We start from the raw sequence: 12,369 nt of genomic DNA, 5'->3' as shown, positions 1-12,369 counted from the left end.
GCAAAAATAAGAGCATAAAGCTCTTGGGGTTACAATGATTAAATACACAGAAATGAAGAAATAATAAAATGAGGTGACATATAAATATTGAATCTGCAAGGTATCCATTAGGGCAGATTTTATACTACTTACAGTATCAGTGTTTCTCAGAATATGTGACAATATACAGAGACACAGATATTACCTAGTTGCCCATTATTATATGGTAGCAGTATGTCTTTTATTCTAGAAGTTTTGACTTTGACACAGATTTGTCGCAGATTCTTTTTCATACACACAATATAGGAGTGCTAAATTGTAAAAATACTTGAAATCTTGTTTTCTATCAGAATATGCAATGAAGATATAATTTAACCCTTGGATGTATCAATTGGGAATTTTTCTGTCAAGGAAGGCTTAGGTTGGTGAAGAGGGAAATTATTCACATTCTTGTTTTTCATTTGAAAAACACTAAAAAAGATCCAGCCATTTTGGATTTAAGGTTGCCAAAAATATTTGTACCATATGCATTGATGGAAGATAACATCTTGTGAGAACAGTGACCGGAAAGATTGTAAACTATGGGCATGCGTACGGAAAAAAGATGCAACAGAATTTCTTACTAATTTCGGATAACTTAATAGGAATATAAGTGTTATATGGCAACGTGAACACTGAATATTTAAGGTGGCCACATATTGAGCACATGTTTATTCTTGGCCTCTTACTGCTTGTGCCTTCCTATTTCCCTACCTATTGAGTTCCCTACATACTGAGATTTCTGTCTGCCCACACTGGGCCAGGTTTTTTATGTTTAAAGCAATAAAATGATAGTTAAGCTGATGCAGTCAAGTTAATGATTGTTTTGACATATTTTGAAAAGAGGGGAAAGGAGTAATTAACGCAACGGGTAATTCATATGGAGGATGCTGCTTAAATTGCAATTGTTTAAAAATCAAGTAGTTATATATATATCCAGAATTTTATTCACCTTTTGTTCCCCAACTTGTACAAACTCATGATACATGATATTCACAAATACTTTTCCTCTTTAAGATACCCATATCCTCATCAAAAGGGATTTAAATTGCTTTAAGACTACTTTTGATTATAAAAATACCTTTTTCAAATCTTACTTGTTATTAATGCTAATTCATAAAACCCATTAAACTTTCAGAGCGTGTGATAAAAGTGGGAAATAAATGGATGATTTTGAAATGGCTGAAGGAAAACAGATGATAGTCAAGTCTAGTTTTGATTTAGCTTTCTCTTACAGTGTGAGACTCAGGATGTTGTCAGATGAAAGAATACTCTACTTTCTTCTTTAAAATGTATAAAATATTACCATCCATGTAATTGTATGACAGGCTGGAAGTTCTTGAATGTCTAAATGATATTTTTTTCTTGTTTGCCTCTTGCAGTGAATAATAATAGGCTGTTTGGTTTTTTCCCAGATAACTTTTTTCATGCTGCTGTCTGCAGTGTGTGTAATGCTGAACTTGGCTGGTTCCATTCTCTCTTGTCAGAACGCTCAGCTGGTAAAGTCCCTGGAAGGATGTCAGTTGGTGAGTAATGAAAAACAAGTCTCTTATAAAGGGCAATGGATTTTATTTTTCATTTGTTTGGTTTTTATACACATATTCCTTTAATTTTCAAAACATGTCTTTAGTAGAGCCATCTATAGGCATTACAACATGAAAAATCATGTTGGGAAAAGTTTGAGAGTTAAAGTGCTAATGTATTTACAGTGTTTTGTCACCTCAAAAAGTAAGTTGTAACATGAGAAAGACTTGCTTCTTAGTGTCATGGTACAGATGACGCTTAAACAGCATAGGTGGAATACAGGCCACATCAAAGCAACGCAGTGATTACCGTTTGATATCAGCAGTATCAGGATTTCATCCAATAGCTCCTTATACTAACAGTGTGTTTCACAGATGTACTGATAGTAATGTTTTGGTATGTGTATGTTAATATTTTATTTGCCAACCTAAATTAGTTCTTTTTTTTAATTTCTAAAGCAAATGTATGTTACTTATGTTAAATAAAATACAGAATAATAAAAATTATCATGATGTGGCATGCTCTAAATTATTAAAAGATACAGTATACTAAAGTCTTTATGTTTTTATCTCAGGAAAAAGGTACATATACACTGAACTCTAATATATCTTCTGACATAAACTGACAAAGATGTCTACAGAACTAAACTCATGTCTGAAATCTCTGATTTAAAGTAAATAATAAAACAATTATTCCCTCCCCCAACCCCCAAATTCAGGAAACAAATGACATTAAATTGTAAGATTGACAAATGGACTGGAGAATGTTTATGGCTATGCATCAGTGCTCTTTTTCGTATAATCTGGCTGTCAGTAGACCAATGAAACTGTTTAAAGTGTATGAGTATGCACTCATAGGATTCATTAAGTATTAGGAATATGTGCACATACACACCCCAAGACATTGATTTGAATGATAAAGAGAAAGGTATTTTTCTCTCTAATGCCAACAGATGATGCCACAATATGCTTGTGCACCTCTTCTATTCAGCCATTGTTTTGCTCCTTTGTTCTAAGGTTTTTGTCCAGTAAAACTCTTCAGGCTTCTGTTTGCACACAATATATTTAATAAAACTAAGTTAAAATAATATAAAATGTTTCAGCAAATATTTCAAAGGCACATGAAAAATACAGAACAGGAAACCATTTGGGTGTGACGTGTCGCATGCCTTCACCTTGTTTAGTCAGCTTTTAAGCCTGTGTTCTGTTTTCCTATCACCCATCCTGTTTCAGAGGGGTGTGTCTGCAGCTCCATCAGTTAGGTAGTCTGGAAAAGCTTGGGTATTCTGCTAAACTTTCTACGGTGTTTGTGATTTCCAGGTGTGATTGGGGTAAAGGCTTTATGGAACCAGATGGACAGAGCCAGATAGCTGACTCAGTGGAAAACCAGTAGTGACCCAAAGAGAGGAAGGGAGGGTTTTCCCTTTAAAATACTTGATCTGGGAAATTCTTGATAAAGTTCCTGGCTCTCATTTTGATGGGAAGTTGGAGTTGTGCTGCAGAGCTGGAAAAAACCAACTGGTGGAACCTGGAGCTGTTGTAAGATGTATGCTGTACTTTAGAGTGCTATGAGAAAATAGCTTTTTGTTGTGGGGTTTGTTGGTTATTTTCATGAAAAAAAGAAGCATCATAGGTATTTTTTGTGGGAGATCTTTGAAGTGAGTCTTACTAATTCGTTTTGAGATCCTTGCTTTGATATTAGGACTATTTAGAAGTTACTTTGAAGGACTGTGTTTAAATAAGAACTTCCCATGAAGACTTACAAAAATGGCTTCGTATGTGCATTGAAGAAACAATAAATAGTCTCTCAAAATGAATGCTTTCCTAACTATATAATGCAACTACATAACATATATTATGTGACCTATCTGCTATAATTTTCAAACACAGTATTTTTGTCCTGGGAGCATCATTGTAATGAATACCTTAGGCTTGTGTCTAGATGTCGTGCTCTGTTGGTTGATACATGGTGTTCCATATTCTCATGCAATGCCATCTTGCCACATCTTTCATGTAGGATAGTATTAAAGCCCTAAAGAAAAGAAAGGAAGGAACACTGGAATTTTGGAAACATGAATTTACCTCTTCCTTGCTCAATAGCTCATTGTTTGCTTTGTTGGCAAAATCCCCTAGAATTTCTGTACTGTTTGATACATAAATTATTTCAGAACCAACATACTCTTAACTACTTACTGGTTTTGACATTTAATTGACTATCATTTGTACTCGTGTGTGCAGTCTTTCACCTCTGACTCAGTAGTAACCAGTGTCATTACTGACACACTTTTGACAGATGTCCAGTAAGCTGTGTGAATAGAATTTAAACAGCAAATCCTGTCCCAGATGGAGAGGAATGCATGTAGCAAGAACAGTGCCATTGGTGCTGTCGCGACTTAGTGCATGCATGGGTCTTGCTGTGTGTGTATGTCTGCTTTTTTAGTTCCTTTTAGGCAGCCATTAGCAAACAGGGCTACTCAGCAAAGCCTACTGAAAAATCCCTACGCCTACAATTCAGTTGCTTACTCAGACTACTGTTAACTGTGATTATGTATGTGCTTGTTGGAGTCTATGTTTAAAAATGTTGACAGTATTTATCATTTAATAATACCACCTAGCTGTATGTGATCTCTGTTCTGGGATGTATTGTGATAATGTATTTGTGTTTAGGATTCCTCATAGGCCTTTGCACCAAGCAGAAAGACTCAGACAAATTAAAGTAAGCGTTTTAATTTGTCCTAATACAAGCTATAATAGAGGTGTAGGACAAAAGGAAGAAAATCACATCAATGAGAATCAACAAAGTGGCATTGCAGGGACAGAAAGTTGAAATAAGCAAAGTTCTGCTTAATTAGCACATTCATAGACAAAGAAAGCACTGGCTCCAGACAGTGGTTAGATGTTCACTACCAAGAAAAAGACCTAAGTTAACAGAAAGTCTTTTTAGTCTTTCAAATGTTCTGTTCAGTGACCTCTCTTCTGGTTATTAACCCCATGTCTCTTCTTCAATTTTGGTCAGAATCACCACATCTAATAGGAAAACTACTACTGCAGAAGTAAACAGTGACTGAGCTTTGCAGTTGGATTCACAAATCATTGATGAAAATTAAAAGGAATAAATTTGTTTTGGATAAGGTGAAATTTAGAAGGAAAAAAAAAAGCTCATTCAGAAAGAATTGCTTTTTTTTTTTTCCTTCGGCTTTTTGAAAAAATTGTTTCAGTTGTTTGGGATGCTTTCCACTTGGAAATTTGATGTTGTTTCAAAATATCCTAGATTCAGTGATTTTCGTGGGACCACATTTGTTCTGAACTTTAAAATAGCCTTGGGTTTTTTAACTGTAAGATCATAGAATAAATAAGATCATAGAATCATATAGGTTGGAAAAGATCTTTAAGATCATTGAATCCAACCATTAACCTAGCACTGTGAAGTCACCACTAACCATGTCCCTAAGCACCACATCTACATGTCTTTTAAATACCTCCAGGGATGGTGACTCAACAAGCTTTCCTGGGCAGCCTGTTCCAATGCTTGACAGCCCTTTCGGTGAAGAAATTTTTCCTCACGTCCAATCTAAACCTCCCCTGGCGCAACTTGAGGCCATTTCCTCTCGTCCTATCGCTTGTTACTTGGGAGAAGAGACCGACACCCACCTCGCTACAACCTCCTTTCAGGTAGTTGTAGAGAGCGATGAGGTCTCCCCTCAGCCTCCTTTTCTCCAGGCTAAACAACCCCAGTTCCCTCAGCCACTCCTCATGAGACTTGTTCTCCAGACCCTTCACCAGCTTCGTTGCCATTCTTTGGGCATGCTGTATATTTGCCCCCCTTCTTCCCCTCCTATGTCTTGCCTCCTCCAGTCTTGTTCTAATGAATGGTGAGGGAGGGGCATGGTATAAAACAAATGCTTTCAGTGGGCTGGCAGAGAATTCACAGGTGGAAGCAGGCTTTGCCCTTGGGTAGGCATTTTGGGATTAAGAGGTTTGGTGGGTGGGCATGTAGGAACTTCCTGAGGAGGTGCTTTCCCCATTTGTTCTCTTGTGGCAGAATTCAAAGGAAACCTTTTCTTGTTTCTCCAGGTTAATGGAAGATTGTCACTTAAGCAAGAATCTTGCAAATAGTGTTTTGCATTCTTTCCAAAGCCCAGTGTACTTGGCTAATAAATTAAGAGGCAACAGTTACATTTCATTTGTACTTCCCTGAGCTTTTAATTCCTGCTACAGATGGAATGTGCAAATTTTCCTCTGGACTAATGAAATGCTGAGCTGGCAAAAGAAGATAAAACAAATGTTCAAACTGCTAGTTTCAATTTTCAGAGCATGATGAAATACGAAATAGCTTTGCCACAGTGTGTTGTACTAGAAGAGGGCAATTTAATTTCATTGTGACTGTTTATCATATCATAATTGTTTTAAAAAACATACAGTTTCTTCTGCCCAGACCTTACTTTTTAGATTTTCCTTACTCAAAATCACATTTCAGTCAGGTTGGGGACTTGCAAGTGAATACATTATATCGCCATGTTGAAGTGCTCATACGGATGAAATTCTAGATTTCTGTTCTTGGACGCTGCCCACTGGGAGAGACGCACTGTAGTGAACAACACTGCTTTATGATTAAGTGCAGGATTTGACTCAGAATTTGATAGTGTATTAGGTTGAACATACATAATTATTTTATTACCATTTTTCACTCAAAAAGGAAAAATACCAGTTTCTTAACAACTTGTTCTAAGCTTATATTTCATGTTAATTCCTTAGATAGCTCACGTTAGTGTTGTAGGTCTGTTGTAGTGCAGTCAAGCACTATGTGACTGGGTGTACGTTATCAGAGAGCTCTAAATCCTTTGATTGCCTTCTAGGATACAAATTTACTTTCTAGAATACAAATTTACAGCGAAGCAGCTCTAGGAGTCTTTCGTAGACATGCAGTTTGAGATGTAGTTAACATCCCATTTAACTGTATCAGACAAAAATACGCTAGTAAATTCCCAAGCATTGTACAGTACAAAAGTTAAATTCAAAATAAATTACATTTTACTCGTAGTATTTCTGTCAAACTCATTCATGCTGAATGTATGCCTTTAAAAATGGTAATAGTATCTACTGTACTGTGGAGTTTAAATTCAGAAGTGTTTCACATGTAGAGGAGTAGTTTGAAGAAAAAGAATGAGACACAGGGTCTTATTTTGCTTTGAACACTGGGGATTTATTGTAGATTCCATAATATATATTTTTGTGTGAATTTGAAAAATGTGCTCACCATATGTTAGCATTTTGAATGTGTAATTTGTGAATTTAGTATTTGTGCTCTTTATCCTGCAGCTTAGCAACATACAACATTGAGGAACAAAAAAAATACCAGTAGCTTTAATGGCTTGTTACAAAAATTTAATTGGAATTTTTTTCCCCATGATTAGCTGTAGATCCTGCAGCCAAAACCTCAAGATACTGCTTTAAGTTAGTGAGAGTAGGATGCGTACAGAGCAGTTACACACTCAAGCTGTTCATTAATGTGTGTATGAGAAACAATATTTGTCTTACAAATTTATTTTTCAAAAAAAAAATCTCTAAAAATTGTGCTTAATATACGTGGGTAGAGCAATTTGTACATTTTAATTTATATTCTATTACTGCACAAGATAGAATTTTGTTAGTGATGTTTTATTTCTTAGTCTTTATTTGTCTTTTAATGGGTGTACCTGTCTTATTGTAAGCCACTTATTCATTTAAAAATAAATGCTCTAGTTTTAATCAAATTTACAGCTGCTTATTATTCAGAAAAATAATGATAGTGTCTGTCTCCGGATAGAAAGATTGCTTATAACTTATTTTTCAGTTTTACAGCTGAAATTGTCCTGTGGTTACAGTAACATATAAAGGAAGACTCCTTTTTCCCCCTGAATTATGTTTAGCTGGAATAGGCAAAGCAAGGAAAAGCAAAGCCGAGTGCAGGTTCACATAGAGATGAATGGCATAGCCCAGTTCCAGAACTGAGGTTTCTTTGTATTCTATTTTGTGCTGTAGCTACGTTCAATTCTGTGCATATTGAAAAACAATTTTTAAAATTCCAGGAAAATAAATGTACTTTTTTGTTCTTATTCACTTGTCAGTTTTTTCTCTTGAGATTTCCCTACCACTCAACTTTATTCCTTACTAGATCCTCCTGCTCTTTCTCTTCGCGTAAGCTGCTATAATTGACTCAAGTTCCTTCCCATAAACATATCAGTGAGGCTTTCTTGCACTTCACTGCCTTGTTTTCAACTTTTGAACTTTATATTTCGTTTTGAAATTTTGTTCTGCTGTTTTTATGTTCCCTATAAAAAACCCTGAAGGTTGATTTAGAAGACAAAGTAAAATCTATTACTACTTTTACTGGAAGTTTTAAATTTGTAATAGGGAAAGGGTAGAATGCAAAGTAATACTGTTACTTCATCCCTAACTTACCTTTTTTGGTGAGAATGTCTGTGCACTCAGCAGTAATTTCTTCTTTGTTAACACATCTTTAATAACTAGACAGCATTTAATTAATTGATACAGATGAAAACAATCTGGTCTGCACACATTTTTGTTACTTTATTGTAACATAGGGGGCTTTGTGTGTGTGTGTACATATATATGTATTTTTAATAAGTCTGAAGTTCTCTGTGTTCTTTGTTGTTGGAGGATCCTTTACTTTTTTGATCCTCTGCTACATAAAAGTCAGATTTTAATGGGTTTTATCACTTTTGAAGTAACAGTACTGCTTTTTGGCAAAACAAAATAAACTTAAAAGACAATTTATGCATGTAGGCAGCTCAGGCTGATGTTTGAAATCTTAAATATGGTTTGGATGAGGGTGTACTGTGCAACTGTCATAAATATGAAAGTACACAAACTATACTGTGATTACTGACTATGCTTACTAGCATGAGTAAGAATCACAAAGCGGAATGCAAATATATACAGGAAAACTGATGGTGGGGAGTACGTGCAGGGGATGAAGTGAATGATGCTTTATTCTTGAGCTCTGCCAACCAAAAAGAGATTTAAACACAGCAGAGAGAGGAGAAAACAGTTTTGGAGGCACTGCTGACATAATCGTGTCTGAGGCTGGCAAACACCAGCTCTGCAGCTGGAAGGAGTAATCCCAACTCCTTCTCCCTGTACCAATGTAGCTCTATTGTTTGTGCCACTGTCTGTATTTATGAAGCCACACAATGAATGACATTTGAGGTCTGATCTGGACTAAAAATAAGCCACTCCCACACAAAATAAGAAAAGTTAGTGTTGACAACGTTTAGGTCACAGGATAGCTGTAAGAATTCTTGATCCTGCCTGCACAAGTGTGAGACAGCACTAGGGCAGGGATGAGCATTCTGGAGCATGAGGGCTCAAAACTGCTTTCAGGTGCGGTATTGTTGAAAGCATGAACGCAATGACATGCTCAGCCTTTTGTACTGCTCCCCATTACAAAAACAAAAGTTAGCAAAGATGTCACTTCACAAACATTTGAAGGAAAAGGTGCACAATGGGGGAAATTGTTAAAAGCTCTCCAAAAATGTATGTCTAAGATTAAAATAGAGTTTTGTTTTGCAGTCCGGTTGCAAATCTTAGGTGTTTTTGAATATGCTATGATTTTTAAGATGTCTCTATGTTTTGCAGGAACTTTCATGTAAACAATTCTCTTTTAACTATTTTCAAGAATTGAGTTAAAGGGAGAGTTACTGGGCAGTACAAAGTTATGGAACATCTTTCAGAATGAGTTGAGAATCTCTCATAGATGGGGAATCTTGACCAAGAAAGTATTTCTCTTTTTAGCCTTATTTCTGTGACAACTGTTCATTACATGAGATAAAAGTAGACTTGGGACCTCTATTTCGTATTAGAAATGTCAATACATCCCATCATGAGTCAGTGACTATCTTTCATTGAACAGGGGCAGAATTCATTGAACATGAATCAGAGAGCAAATGATCCTGCAGTAGCTAGCTTTGTCTGAAGTCCATTTTCCTCATTATAAAAAGTTTTTAGTGGCTGAAGACTATATTGATTTGCTCTATGCCTGGTGCTGGTAGAGCAGGTGTGCTGTAGCATTCTGGCCACTGAATTTGACACAGCTCTAAATTCAAAGTGTAAGTTTTGAACTTCCTCTGTAGCATTTATCTAACAGTTGACACCATTTCCAGAGAGATTCAGGAGCAAGACCTCCCCAGTGGCATTTAGTGCTTTGTATTTTCCATTGATTTGAAGAGCTGAGGTTATCTGGTCATAAACCATGTAGTTGGGTTTTGTTCAGATGTTTCACTTTTTAAAAGAAGGTATTAAAAGATTACAGGAATTGAAAAAAGTCCACTGTCTGAAATTGTTAAAGCAACTTTGTGAATTAAATTGTATGCTAATTAGAAATAACACAACTATTATAAAGGTGCTCGCTCAAACTATTTTTTTTTTTTCTTTATTTCTTTTACAGTGTCTATGACTTAGGGTATGACCAGTCTCTGTGAGTTGCCATAGATGATTATTTCCAGTGCTGCCTTTGAGTATATAGGAAATGGTATAATTTACATACCCATATTTTTTTTTAAAGCCTTTTTACAAATTATACTGGCTAGAGGGCAATCTGGAGTCTCAGGAATTGAAACCCACTGAGATAGCATTCTGCCCTGAGCATGTGTCGTGGTTTGACCCCAGCCAGCAACTAAGCACCCCACAGCCCCTTGCCCACTCCCCCCTGGTGGAATGGGGGAGGGAATCGGAAAAGTAAAAGTGAGAAGACTCAGGGGGTGAGATAGAGACAGTTTAATAGGTAAAGCAAAAGCTGCGCACACAAGCAAAGCAAAACAAGGAATTCATTCACCACTTCCCATCGGCAGGCAGGTGTTCAGCCATCTCCAGGAAAGCAGGGCTCCATCACGCGTAACGGTTACTGGGGAAGACAAACACCATCACTCTGAACGTCCCCCCCTTCCTCCTTCTTCCCCCAGCTTTATATGCTGAGCATGATGTTGTATGGTGTGGAATCTCCCTTTGGGCAGTTGGGGTCAGCTGTCCCGGCCGTGTCCCCTCCCACCTTCTTGTGCACCCCCAGCCTGCTCGCTGGTGGGGTGGGGTGAGAAGCAGAAAAGGCCTTGACTCTGTGTCAGCACTGCTCAGCAGTAACGAAAACATCCCTGTATTATCAACAGTGTTTCACACAGCACAAATCCAAAACATAGCCCCATACTAGCTACTGTGAAGAAAATTAACTCTACCCCAGCCAAAACCAGCACAGCATGCCTTCATCACTGTATATGGCAAGCATTCATTCATCTGCATCTCGTCTGGTAAAGTTTATTATGTTTTTTTAAAGGACTCTTATTTCTGCTCCTCCTACTGCTGCTCTGGTCACCAACATGTAAGCAGAGAGCACTAGATAAGCCTGATAGGGGTGACACTAAAAAAAATACATATACTTAAATATGCAGCTATTAAGATTATATGAACAATTTAAACATTCCTCAAGGTCTTAAGCAAAAATATTCTATTGAAATGATTCTACGTATAAGGCTGTGTGAGGTAATTCTACAAGGAATCATAGAATCACAGAATAGTTTGGGTTGGAAGGGACCTCTAAAGGTCATCTAGGCCAACCCCCCTGCCGTGGGCAGGGACATCTTCAACTAGATCAGGTTGCTCAGAGCCCCGTCCAACCTGACCTGGAATGTTTCCAGGGATGGGGCATCCACCACCTCTCTGGGCAACCTGGGCCAGTGTTTCACCACCCTCAGCGTCAAAAATGTCTTCCTTATATCTAGTCTGAATCTACCCCCCTTTAGTTTAAAGCCATTCCCCCTTGTCCTGTCGCAACAGGCCCTGCTAAAAAGTCTGCTGCCATCTTTTTTATAAGCCCCCTTTAAGTACTGCTAGGCTGCAATAAGGTCTCCCTGAAGCCTTCTCTTCTCCAGGCTGAACAACCCCAACTCTCTCAGCCTTTCTTCACAGGAGAGCTGTTCCATCCCCCTGATCATTTTTGTGGCCCTCCTCTAGACCCGCTCCAACAGGTCCGTGTCTTTCTTGTGCTGAGGGCTCCAGAGCTGGACGCAGGACTCCAGGTGGGGTCTCACCAGGGCAGAGTAGAGGGGCAGAATCACCTCCCTCGACCTGCTGGCCACGCTGCTTTTGATGCAGCCCAGAATGCTGCTATCTATCTTTGTTCAAGAAATTGGCAACATTCTAGGGAGAATTTGAATTAAAAATAGTAAATGCATATTTGCATTAGGAAATTTTTTGCAGATTTGTGTCTGGAAAATGTGGTAGGATTTTTGGTTGGGTTTTTTTTTGTGTGGCTTTTTTTTTTTTGGTAAAAGAGTAAGTAACGTGGTGATTTGGATCTCTCACCACCCAGACACTCTGCTTCTGTCTTTACTTGGAGGAATACAGGACTGATTGAGTATGCCTGAATGGTACATTGAATCTTTTATTCTTTACATAAAAAGCCATGGAAGTTTCTCATGAGTGTCATTCTTACTACTGGTTATTGGAGTATAGAAACCTGGGATCTGGTATTTTTAAACTCATAGTTCAAGGAACTCCCATGTGATACTAATTATTTTTCTCAATACTAACCTGGATTGAATTGCAGCTAGTGACCTGGAGGAGTGAGGAGTAAGGTATTGTATCCCATTGTTAGCCCTTTAAATTACCTGCAAAAATGGGAATGGAGAAAGCATAGAAATACGCAACTGAGAAAATTTAAAGCAATGACAGTTCATATTAACAGACTAGGTAAAAACATGTACGGAGTTACGTTTTGGCTTTAAAAAAGTCTTTGTCGGAAGGAAGCAGAAAAATAAACATTGCTATGGATTTTGTT

General features: G+C 37.5%; 1 protein-coding gene across 1 annotated transcript in view; it reads left to right on the top strand.

The window, feature by feature from the left end:
* Positions 1-566: 566 nt before the first annotated feature.
* FAM189A1 (family with sequence similarity 189 member A1) overlaps positions 567-12,369 on the top strand; it is a 60,741-nt gene continuing 48,938 nt past the window's right edge. The window contains exons 1-2 of the mRNA XM_019472360.1: positions 567-570; positions 1,462-1,544. Coding sequence (XP_019327905.1) covers positions 567-570; positions 1,462-1,544 — 87 coding nt within the window. The remainder of the gene's footprint in view (positions 571-1,461; positions 1,545-12,369) is intronic.

This window comes from Aptenodytes forsteri, unplaced genomic scaffold, assembly GCF_000699145.1.
Source record: "Aptenodytes forsteri isolate BGI_AS27 unplaced genomic scaffold, ASM69914v1 Scaffold83, whole genome shotgun sequence".
In the NCBI taxonomy this organism is placed as follows: domain Eukaryota; kingdom Metazoa; phylum Chordata; class Aves; order Sphenisciformes; family Spheniscidae; genus Aptenodytes; species Aptenodytes forsteri.
This window is presented reverse-complemented; position numbering and strand designations above follow the sequence as displayed.